The sequence below is a fragment of the Acanthopagrus latus genome, chromosome 11 (assembly GCF_904848185.1).
Source record: "Acanthopagrus latus isolate v.2019 chromosome 11, fAcaLat1.1, whole genome shotgun sequence".
In the NCBI taxonomy this organism is placed as follows: Eukaryota; Metazoa; Chordata; class Actinopteri; order Spariformes; family Sparidae; genus Acanthopagrus; species Acanthopagrus latus.
The window spans coordinates 16,260,146-16,272,605 of NC_051049.1; the positions used below are offsets into that span (position 1 = coordinate 16,260,146).

Here is a 12,460-nt window from a genome sequence, read left to right on the forward strand (position 1 = left end):
GTAACTAGGCTACTACACCCCGGAGTGATCAATATCCAACCTTTACATTAACATCTCCAGGAGTCGGTACTGCAGGGGGAGGGAAGAAAAATCCACCTCCTGTATTGTCACTGATTTATCAGCGAGTGAAAAACGTGCTTCAAAGCCCTCGGTGTGTAATGTTTTAGCATGTGGGAATTGACAGCCAAAAAAAAAAAAAAAAAAAGAGAAAGAGGAGGCAAAGAGCAGCAGCGACAGGAGTCAGAGGAGGGTAGATAAGGGAGTGAAGTCAGACTACCTCGGTCTAAACCCTCTTTTCCCTTGCATGCTTGGAAAGCCATTTCCGAGGCAGCAGAAAGCCTAACAACACACTAAGCACTCCGGGTCAGCCAGAGTTGAACATCATCTTCTCATCATCATATTTGTGCTCAAGCTAAATAATAAATGACAGTTTTTTTTTTCCCCTCTCTCCCTCCCTCATAAATCCTCCTGTAAAGTAACAGAGGTCACCTTATACACCAGGCAACAAATGGCCTCGCTCTGCGTGTTAAGATTTTCCTTAAATAAAACTTTCTTTTTTTTTTTTTTAGCCCTTGTTTTTAGTTTTGTCTCCATTTCCCCCGAGTCTGGGTATGAACTTTAGACTGCCAGCACTTAAATGAAAAAAAACAAAACAAAAAAACGTTCTAGCCTTGCCCCAATTTGAGAGTGACGTTAGCGGCCAGAATGACAGCACACAGTATTTGAGGACGGATTTTTGTAATCCTCCTCTGGCAGAACAGAGGGACTAAACTAAAGGCCTAGATCTTCTTTTTTTTTCTCCCCTCCTCTTCTTCTTCTTCTTTTTTTTTCTCTGTCTTTTCGAGCTGAAGGCATTTATTGCGATTACCAGTGTGGGATCCTGTGTGGCGGGTGTGGGATCATTGGAACTTGAAGGCGGTTATTTTTAGCTGGATGATAAAATGTGTGCATAGGTGTGCATGTGGAGAGAGACGAGGCGTGAACTGACCTTGGTTAAGGGTGGAGGTGCTGTTGATGTCACCTGAGATAAAGGAGGACTCAGATTGCTTTCTTACGGTGTCATTCCACATTCTCCTGATACGACTCTGTCAGGTCAACAAGGGACATTCGTTAGGACTTTAAACAAGCCCGCTCACCTTTCAGATCAACTTTCATTTCCTTTCTGTGTACATTCGACTGACTTTCTCACCCCTCACACGGAGACTAAAGTTTCGCAGTGAGGCTCAAAACTAATTTTGAGACAGTCAGCTTTCGACTTCAGCTCCAGTCGTGATCACCTTCACTATAAGGCTGGAGGTTTAAGTGTGATAGTGATGCTTCTCTATAAGCAGAGTACATCTGGAGGTATCCGTCTAATAAGGCCCATTAGCCTTTAATAAGAAAGGGATAAAGTAAATGTCTCCGTTTGGTTGCAATTTCGGCTTTCCCCATAGTAAAATGTGCTTGCAATGCTCTTTAAGCAGCGCAGTACTATTTCCCATGCACATGACGTTAGTGAGAAAAAAGATAAAAGCAAGTGCTACAGGGGGCAGAACAGAAGAAAGGTACTCATGCAGTACAGCAGATGCTGTTTGTAAAAAATGTGGTATAATGTGTGTGTCTCTTGATCTACCTCTAAAAATGCGTGCTGTGCATTTTTTTTCTACCTATACGCTCATGATGAAAGTAGACATTCATGAGCAATTAAACTTCAGGGGTCATAACAGTGCAAATGAGCTTGCACAATGAGTGTGTTTGTGTGTGTGTGTGTGTTGTTGTTGTGTCTCTGTGCGTGTGTGCACTGTGTTTTGGCTGTTCTGTGAGTCTTTGACTGTATGAAGCTGCTGGTCTACCTGTGTACCAGAGGAGTAGCGAGCGCTGGTCCGTGTAGTAGAAGTCTTCGCAGAGCCGTGCGAGCTCTCGGTCGGCAGCCCTCCGCAGCAGTACGTGTGGCGAAAGCACTTGCTGTACTCTTTGCGGACCTGCGCGGGCAAACAGCCGAGTGTTTACATACATTGTGGACTTTACATATGACTTAGAGGAGATCTCGCAGCACGCGGCGTTTGTTCTTTATATCAGCGCGTGGGTGCTCTGAGAATTCTTCGGGCCAGTGCCGGGGAGGTGCGCTTCACCTTGAAAGAGTAGATTGCCGGAGACGACGAGAAAAAACTCACTTTTTTCTGAAGGAGGCAGTGGAAGATGAAGATGAACATTCCTTGGAAGGTGTTGAATATGGTGAAGAGGTACGCCATGACGATCGAGGCCTCGTTGATGAAGAAGAGGCCGAAGGACCACGTGAGACCCAGCAGGAACAGCAAGGCGAAGGCTCCCATGACCCAGGACCTGAAGGACCACGACACAAATAGAACAAAACAGAAGAGGAGGACAAATCCGGCATGAGAGGCATTTAGAGATCCGAGGGGACGATGAGTGGGAGTTGCAATCACCATAACTATGAGAAACTAGGAAAAAAAGCTGTAAACTGGGTGAGAGGAAAACAATAAAATGATAAACAACCCCCCCGTTCCCCCTCTGTCCCCACCCCTCCATCCACACACACACACACCGCAGCTCCAGATGGAAGCAATACCTTCATCTGATTTTCTGCAAATAACTTTTAACGTGTTAGAACAAACAGAGCAGCATATTCGGGAAGTACAAAGGGAGTTTAACACTACATATTTATCTAGTGAGTGTGTTATCAGAACTGGAGAACCGGGCAGATGTGGGCAGAGTTCAAGGAAAAACACAAACCCAAAAAAAAAAAAGAGGAGACTCCCCCGCGTCGTGTGTGAAGGTCCTGTGGAGCCTTCAGACACCAGCAGCGGTCACAGTCCGGCGCTCAAACACACAACAACAACAACAACACTGGACGACACTGGATCTCAAGATGATGGACATGGTGAGAGTGAACAGTCACAAGGACAGCGGATGAGTGGCTTTCTGAAGCTGCAGTGTTGGGGAGAGAGGAGGATAAACCGGCGAAAGAAAGAAAAAAGAAAGAAAGAATAAACCAGGAGAAAGAGAGAGACAGAGAGAGAGAGAGAGAGAGAGAGAGAGAGAGAGAGAGAGAGAGAGAGAGAGAGAGAGAGAGAGAGAGAGAGAGAGAACCAACTACAAGCTGAAGAGGATACTTCTGGGCAACGTGTCCTTACTTGATAAACCGTTTATTATCTTCATAGCTAGAGAGCATGATAAGCAGGAAGAGAGAAACACAATTAGATCAGAGCGCAGAACAGCGTGGGTTAGTCGGCATTTGAGTAAGATATCTTCAACTTTGATCCAAGGGAAAAATCACGAGAGGCAATGAAATTAGCGGCTAACAAGAACTGAGAGTTGTATATTTTTTGCTGTTGATGATTCAATTACAAAATCCAGTGCATAAAGCAGTCGGGCAGACTGGCTCATTGTCTGTGGTTGAATTTGCATTAATGCCTCTGCAATGCGTGGGTGGTGTTGTGTGTGGATTTGAGACTGTCTGAGGTGCATAGTAAAAGCTTACCCAGGCAAATCTGTATTATAGTAGCCGTCACATACGCGATAAGTACTGGTGTGGGTCGCAGAGCAGAGAGGAGGAGGAGGAGAGTGATAGCACAGGAGACAGGAGAGGGGAATGTGTTAACTTCGCCTTCGACATGCAACATGCGATGACACTGGTGCTAAACTGACATTCAGACCAAATAAGACACAGAAAAAAGACCACAAGGAAAACAGCTTCCGATACACAATGAATTTCCAACATTTGCGCACACAAAATGCGCACCAGTCTCACCATGAGCCACCGTGTTTGGTAAATGTGTTCTGTTGTGGTTTCCTTGATAAGGGAGTAGTCCATCTCAAATAAACCGAGAAGTCTAAATAAGCCCTGTTCTTACTGTTCTCCCTGATTGCAGTTCCACCGCAGTGCTGTAACGTTGCACACATTCATTAAGGAAAAAATGAAAAATAACAAACACCGGATGAAAATAGCAAACGCTCCTCCGCAGAGTGGAGAGCACTATGATGGTGCAAGCTAACATGGGGGCCTCGCTACAGCGAGCGACAAAAACCATATAGCTCCAGATGGAAGAGGCCCTGAAACAGCAATGAATATTGTTTTCAAACAAAACAAAAAAACAAAACAAAAACAATTAGTGCGTCAGAAAACATCACTTTCCTTGCCACAGCGAAACACGTCATAAAATGTAAAGGCGACTCAGAAGAGCCTGGTGGTCGGGTGGTGGCGGTTGTGCGGGGAAGGAATTTTTTTTTTTTTTTGCTTTTCTGGGATCCATAAAAAAGAAAAAAAAAAAAAAAAAGGTTTGACATGTTCCAGCGGGAAACACACATGGTAGCTGTTACACTGTACCCCACCCAGGCAGAGCTAACAGTGCGTAGTTAAGTCGCAGCCTCTGAGTGATGTGTGTCATGCCAGCGCAATTCTGCGGCCGGTGGCTTGGAGCAAAAAAGGGGACAAAAAAGACGACTCACAAAGTCTGCACAGTCATCATGACAGCCAAGTCATTGCAGAAATGTCTCAGTGAAAAACTGCGTGACCGAGTCAGAAATAATGAAGACGTGTCATCTGCTCAGGATTCTTACAGTCGTCGCTTGCTGGTCCAGGTCTGAAATTGGTCCCGGAGGCGGGGGGGGGGTAAGGCATTTTCCCATGAAACATTATTTAGTTAAAACAAACAAACAAACAAACAAACAAAAAAAACATTACCTCAAGAGTAAAAGAGCTTCAGTTTCTCTTAGAATAGCACCAGTGTTATATTGCTGATAAGCAGGAGAATGCACGGGTTCAGCATTATGACCCTTTACTTACTTTATATTCTCCAGTCGGCTAGAGTCTGGTTTCAGGGTGGTGGAGTGCTTCACCATTTTGTACATTGTGATGACCAGGAAGATGAGATTGAGCTGTCAAAACAGAGTAATGGCAGTGTTAATACATGAAGATGTATGACTCAAGATACGGCAGACGGAGGGAGAAAGAGAGAGAGAAAGAGAGAGAGAAAAAAAAAACTGTTAATTTGTCTATAAGTATTAAAAGAGGAGAGCCTTCAGTTCTCTGCATGTCCACAGACTAATCCAATAAACATCTATCGTTCCAGCCCGGGCTCAGACGGGCCGACTGGCGCCAAATTTAGTGTCATTCTATATCAATAAGAGCATGGAAATGCATTAAAATCCATCACAGTTAGAAAGAAAAAAAAGGAGGGGGGAAAGGAAAGAAACAGCCACACAGCAGCCGTCTGGCAGAAGGGAATGAGAAGTAGCAGGAGAAATAAGAGACCCTCTTGTTGTACAAAACAACTGCATATCATTTTATGCACATAGTGAAATATTATAAGTTACAACCAGCTCCAAAAGGCTTGAGGGAACATGGTATGTTGTTTGTTCGATTCCTGCGTGTATGGTTGTGGAGAGGGGAGGGGGAGGGAGGTACCGTGTGCCTGCTTGTTTTAATGTATTAAATCCGGAGGGAGCCAGTGGCACATATCGGGTTGAGACGAGGATACCATGCGCTGTGTTTCTGAGCGCCTTCATTCGCTACCTTAAAAATCAATACCGTGATTTAGAGACACGCGGGCTGGATGGGCCAGCGAGGAGCCGCCTCAAATAATTTACTTCAAAAAACATTTATTCTGGGGCAAACTAGTCTCTGACACAGCATGTACTGTACATGCACTCGCACGGCAGAGGGAACCAGACTGTGTTTGTACTGCGAGCCAGGCATGTATAAATAATGTCAAGGAATATCTAAGAAAGAAAAAAAAAACACATTTGAAACATGTGTCTCCAACAGTGCATATCAAGGCATCAGAGAAAATGCAAAAAAAAAAAAAAAAAAAGATAGCAAACACATGTGAGCCGCTGCATCGATGGCACGTGAGTAACAAAGAAAACATCCGGCACGACAAAAGCTTTTTTCCTCAAGGTGAGCCTTATGAACGGCGCATTTCAGTGCTAACGCGCTACCTTTAGAATGCCAAATCACAGGCGAGACAAAAAGGCGGACGCGTTGCCAGCGTGAAATGAATGAGTGACCTTTGTGAGCAGGACTCAAACCACGGCCGTTCACTCCTGAACAGAAATCCTCCATGTTTCTGGCGCACACTGCTATCAAAAGCCTGCCTGAGATCAATACATCACTCCTCCACATGCAATCAACTCATGGAGCTGCTCACAATAACCCAGGCAGTAAAGGAGAGGGACGACTGGTGGGGGGGGGGGGGGTCCTGAATCGTGAACCTGCTTTTATATCAGAGACGGTGCTGAAGCTGTGTTTTGTTTCGCAGCCATCAGCCATTATTTCTATCAGCCGCCTGCATGAGTCAGACGGTGGGTGAGGAGGAGGGAGGGGGACAGGAGGGCGAGGACGTTATTTTTTTTTTTGTTTTTTCTTTTCTTTTCTGGAAAAAAAAAAAAAAAAATCACACAGCCCCGGAGTGGTGACATGGATCCAATGAGACAGAGGAGAGGGACACAGTACTTTAAAGCAACCTAGCAGCACGGCACATGTTCCCACCCCCACCGACATGCAGCCCTTCCTTTGGGGGATCTCCCCTCTTGCTTGAGCCGAGCTGCCTCGCCTCTACCCTTCACTCTTGTCTCCCTGTCTCTGAATCATCACTGCAAGCCATGCAGAAGCACCTCGGCACGCTGGGACCGAGGAGAAAGCTTTTTTCTGAAGTGGACTGTGTGTACACACTGAACTCCGAATGAACTGCCGGGGATAAAATATTAAAGGTGCAGATGGAGCTGTCCAGATGATAAGAACTGCTTGCGACGTGTCATGATCCAAGAGGCCTCGTGTTGAAGCTATCTCAAGCATACTAATGGCTCCCGCCCCCCCCAACCCCCGACTCATTACTTCCATGTTCCCCTTTCATGGAGCTAATACCCCCCTGTGCCTAGAGACAGGGCAACCTCTGCCTAAGAGCATGGACCTAAATGCCTCCCACTAGCTTTTGTTTTCAGCCAGTATTTAGGACCTGCGTCAGCCAGGAGTGAAAAACTAAAAAAAACAGGGAAATTGAGAAAAGATTGTGAGGAGACAAAAGGATGAGAAAAGACAAAAAAACCCACGACCACCCTAGGTTAGAACCAACGCCACCTGGCATAAACATGGCTTGGGTGGCGGGCGGGGATCCGTACATGAGCCAAAGCAGCACTGTTTTCTTCTTCTCCTTTCTCTTGTGCCTTTTTCTCCTCCTTTCTCTCTCCCTCATTGACAAGGACAAAGCCAATTTGTAGAGAAACCAGGGTCACGGATGGTGTAGACAAACCTTGCTCTTGCACGCTCCCCCGAGACGCCCCTTTCCACAGTACTTTGTCTTTTTGAGTCAATTGTTGCACGGAATCAGAGGAGCGGTGTGCCATGCCTGAGCACAGCGCTGCGAAAAACCTCATTCCTGTCACACATTAGCTCTGCTACAATACATTAGCTCCTCACGGGGTCATGATTCTATCTCTCCGGTCATCACCACCGGGATCCCGATCATCATTTCCACCGCAGAACGCATTTTTCATGCAAATCATAACAGAAGCAACACGCGATTGGAAAACAATGAGGGCCCAATTTAAGGGAGAGGAAACGTATTCCTGTGTGGCTGACAGAGCATTTGCTGAGACACTGAGAAATGTATGTTTTTTTATGTATCTATTTATTTATTTTTTATGTAATACCGTGCTAGCTTTTCATCAATTATAAGCTCCCACATTCATGGTGAGTGCTAAGCAAAAAATAAAAAGACAAACAAAATCAATGACAACAAGAAGACACAGGCATTTTACAGTTTACTGAGAGACATTTCAATCTGACACAGGTCCTCTGTGCACTTCCTCCTGCATTTTTAAATGCTACATGGAGTGGCAGTGTCTCTCTCTTTGTGAAAACTGTGAAATGCAGTCCAGCGAGCACATTCGTCTTTTATTTATTCTGTTCCCACACAGACAAAGAGCCGCACTATATCTTTACTTTGAAAAGCTCCTAGCAGTCTGCCGACGGTGTGCAGAGACTCGCTGGAATTTGACACGGGTGCCCCCTCTCTCCAGTATATTTTCAGTGTCAGTTTGATGTTCAGCAGAGGTCACTGCATCTGTAGATACAGTACTGACCATTATGCTAGATAATGAACACAGTGCTGAACAAATACCACCCGTTCTCCCTGCACAGCAGCGAGACAAGTTTGCAGAGCTTCCTCATCCCTGGGTGTGCACGGGGGCAAAGCAATACACGGTGTGTTGGGCTGAGAGGAAATATCTAAGGAATACCACCTGCTATTTCTTTCTGTTTTTTTTTTTTTTTTTGCGCAGGGAGGCAAGACTCCCTGAGGTCTCATTCTTCTGAGCCTCTCTGATGGAGCGGGAGATAATAATGTCATGACCAGTAAATAATTGCGCGCCTCAATGGGACATATGTCATCATGATATGCTATATGTCCTTCACCCTGACGGTCCTTGACCAAACAGAGAGGTGCCTTTGCTTTTTCGTCTTCTCCCCTGTACTGTCATCTGCTATTTACTGAAGGCAGACACACACACGCACACGAGGAGGCAGATGCAGAGGAGGAAAGAAAAAGCGAGCCTTAAAACGTTTCGGTATGTGCTGCAAAATGCACACCTCGAGGCCATTTTTCTAATCCGCTTTTGTTCCTTTATCATTAGGAAACCTGAAGGCCCATTAGGTGACGTCTGCAGCGTGGGACTTCGGGGGAGTCGTGCAAATGCGAGGTTAAAGCGCGCCATCGAAAATCCCGATCCTTGTCAGGTGGTGAGAGGCAGCGAGGATCGTCGGACGCCTCGAAAGATTGTACTTTGGCGCAAAATTAACCTGTCATCGCGGCGGAGGCTGAGGAGCAAAAAAAAAAATCCGTCTGACTTTGCCCTTCAGTTCAACTATCTCGCTTCCTCTATCGCCCAGCCTCATCTCTTTCATCTGAGCCTCTCAGTCCCTTCCTCTCACTCTGTCAGTCTCGGTATTCAAAGAAAAAATAAAACAGCTTACCATGATGATAAAGGTGACAGGTCCTATAAAACTCCATATGAAGTGATTGTCCACACTTAGCCAGCACCTAGGACAGAGAAACACACACACTCTCAGTCTTGTCTTCACACTCCCGCTGCCAAATATTAATGGAAAGACATTCATTTTTGGTTACTTGAGCTGATGACATTGTGTAAATTCCAGTCAATATTTAACTTGGAGTGCTTTCAAACGCTCCTTTTCGCAGGTCGAACATTAATGCAGCTGCACAAAACAGAGGGGTGACCCCGCGCAGCCCCTCTCGATAGCCGGGCTTTAGCTAATATGCGGCCATTAATCTACGTAAAAGGCTTTTTCTACACAGTGCTCTCCTCTTTAAGAGAGCATTTACAAACAAGAGGTCACAGGAGGGTCTTTAAGCAGAAAGGCTTTAATGTAGCTGCACAGCCCCCCCCGCCCCCCAAAACCACAGTGTTGAGTCTGTCAGCCACTTTCAAATGACATAAAAAATTGAACAGCTGTCCACTGCTGGCAAAAAGGAGCTCAAATGTTTTCGGCTGAGTCTCCAGAGAGGCACGTAAGGCGCTGGCAGAAATGATGAGTAGATTTCTTTTCAAAAAAGCTGCCACATAGAGACACAGCAGGTAGGCCCGCGCAGTGTAGCATCCAGCATTGTTCTGCTCTGCATTTCATAGGATTTGTTCGGGGGAAGCTGCACTCACGCTTTCTCGGTCCCGTAGCTCTTGTAGTCGATGGCTGCGGAGACGCCGACCACGATGGCGGGGAAGAGGTAACCGGAGACGTAGTAGTACTTTTTCCGGGAGTATTCGCTCTCAAAGACCTCCACGAGCATGAGGTACAGCTGGACCCCCTCAAGACACATCCAGGAGAAGGAAGCCAGGAAGAAGAAGTGGAGGATCCCGGCGATGATGGCGCATCCAATCTGAGATTCAAACAATCAAATGATATCAGAGTCTCCATAAAATGAGGAGTTTTTTTTTTTTTTTTTAAGATTAACTCGTGGCACAAAAAATGATTTAAACATGATGGGAGGACTCTCCCAAGCACTTTCTTTATTGAAAATTGTATATCATACACCCCATCTTTTATTAAAACCCTCTGTAAAGACGACATTCACCGCTGCTGCCTCACCCCTTCACATATATCAGTGAAACTGCAGGAAAAAGGTAATGAATATTCATTCACCACATGGGCCCTGACTATGCACAGGTTTAACTTTCCATCAGCGTGGTAGAAATTTAAATGGCATTCCTATTGTAAGGTTAGAGTTGGGAGATTTAATCATGCAGCCCAGCATTTGAGGCTTTGATTCAAAAATGTTTTTTGTCTGGTAGAGATTGGAGGGAAAACGCAGGTGAAAGGAAAACAAAAAGGGTATGGATTCAGGCTCTGCCATGGCAACCGTAGCTTTAAGTGAAAGAGGAAAAAAAGACCTGTCAAGTGGAAGACATGGCCCCTTAGTAATCTATATTAATGGTGCTGTCCCACTCATGTCATGTCAGGGACAAGCCGGGAAGGTTAGAAACAAACAATGCTTAAAGTCTCATCCATTTCCGTGTGAAGGGGTCTTTTATTTTGTTTTTGGGGGCGAGAGGAGATAAAGCGAGGAAGGGGAATGAATCAAAACCAAATCAATGGGGTGCAATCGTTCCGGCTTACCGTGGGTCTCGTCATATCGATGCCAATTAGGAATATTAACTCTGCGATGAAGAGATTGATGCACAGGTTCTTGTGGATGGTGTTGCGGTCGCTCTGCAGGCCTCGGAAGAAGCAAAAAGTGAAGATGCTGATGGTGAGGCAGACGAGGGACACCACGATCCCGACCCGAGTGATGACGGTCAGAAGCAGGTCGTGCACGATGTTGGTACCCTGGAGAGAATAAATGATGCATTACAAAATATGTAACTTGCTGACATACATCAGATATATATCTGACGGGGACACAACATAATTAAAGAGACAAAAAACATCTTTCTCTGAAACAGAATTATGTTTTTATTTTTAACATAGTTTGTTTTTTTCTGTCATTTATCTATTTTTCTGATGGAATAGTGGGTACTTTGACCTCCTCAGGCCTTCAAATCCAATAACCTGAGCAGCAAAAAAACGTTTTTGGTTGAACCGTTTGTTAGACATTACTTCGACTTAGGGAGTCACCAACCGAAAGTGCTACAGAACGTAAATTTAAGTCTTCACATTTTGTAATTTAAAAAAAATCATTTTCTTTTGTCTGTAGTTTCTTGTGCTTATTTAGTGCGTGAGTTTGTGTTTTTACTGTCCTCTCTGTGTTTGTCATTGAGGTTTATGTATTTTAAATGCCCATCTAGGGACAGGCAGTCAGTGGAGTCAGTTAATGCTGCATACTTGTCCTCATACAGTTAAAAATTAAACAAATAATTGTGCTTTAAACAGTTTTAAAAAGCTGAACAGTTACTGAGGAAAGCAGTAGGGAGACATCATGCACAGGTCATCCCTCCAGACCTCGCTGTGAATTACTGTCGTCTTGCAAGATTGCAATTTGAACCTGGATCGGGAATGTTTCGGGTTTGCTTTGAGATGGAAAAAGAAGTTTGAAATACTTACAAGGTGAGTTTGACAAAAAAGTTGGTTAGATGCGGGTATAGACTCAATCACAGTGATATGAAATTGGCAGATTTGTTCATTTAATTTTCAGCCTAAACACTAGGAACGATGGAGGCTGAAATATATACTAGATACAAATAAACTTTATGGTCCAAAAAGACATTGGTGCCCTGATTAAAACAAACAAAAAAAAAGTTCTCATATTGCCACCCAATGTTTTTGTGACAGTGACACTATCTGTCAATCATTTTACTGGTTGGACTCTGACAGGTTTAGTTAAATACGGTGGTCCGACCTATCTGCTATGCTTAGTTCATGCAGGGTGCTGCTTTGGTAGCGTATGTGATAAATCAAACATATCCAACAGCCCACACCTCACCAACAGCTGGAAAACTGCTGGTTTGTGTTGAATTCAAACTGCTATTTTCTGTCGTCTGTGGTTCAGCAGGTAAACTACGTCTCCAACCTGACGTTAATGAAAGTGTGATATGATCTTTTCAGATAAATGAGACGTTACACTTTGAAATAACTTCAAAAAGATAAAGAAAACTGAATTGCATGCACTGCGACACTGAGAGTAACTGGATCAAAGAGGAGGACGTGACGTACTGAGATTTCACGGTGCGCCATGAGGATGGCGAAGTTGGTGAGGTGGTTGCAGGAGCAGGTGGTGTGTGTCTTATTGGAGTCCAGGAGTTTGCAGCCCTGGGTGGACCAGTAGCCCATCATACTCCTCTCAGAGTAATTCCAGAAGGAGCAATTGGAGTTGAAGTAGTTATCCATCTGCAGATAACAAGAGATATGGTTAAGTGTCCAAATAATTGACTGCCTGAAATTGAAGTACATGTAGAACACAGAGGCCATTTACCCCCCACTCATACAAAGTATTTTTCCGCCCTGATATGG

The 12,460-nt window shown here is 44.8% G+C and overlaps 1 protein-coding gene across 22 annotated transcripts in view; it reads right to left on the minus strand.

Annotated features, from left to right (window-relative positions):
- adgrl2a (adhesion G protein-coupled receptor L2a) overlaps nt 1-12,460 on the minus strand; it is a 100,929-nt gene that overhangs the window by 6,303 nt on the left and 82,166 nt on the right. For 21 of the 22 annotated variants that reach the window (XM_037113621.1, XM_037113639.1, XM_037113640.1 and 18 more), the window contains 8 exons: nt 12,164-12,337; nt 10,631-10,840; nt 9,673-9,893; nt 8,972-9,038; nt 4,787-4,878; nt 2,154-2,322; nt 1,833-1,961; nt 989-1,085 (listed from right to left, as the gene is read on the minus strand). In XM_037113621.1, coding sequence (XP_036969516.1) covers nt 989-1,085; nt 1,833-1,961; nt 2,154-2,322; nt 4,787-4,878; nt 8,972-9,038; nt 9,673-9,893; nt 10,631-10,840; nt 12,164-12,337 — 1,159 coding nt within the window. The remainder of the gene's footprint in view (nt 1-988; nt 1,086-1,832; nt 1,962-2,153; nt 2,323-4,786; nt 4,879-8,971; nt 9,039-9,672; nt 9,894-10,630; nt 10,841-12,163; nt 12,338-12,460) is intronic. The other variant, XM_037113638.1, reaches the window with a different exon arrangement.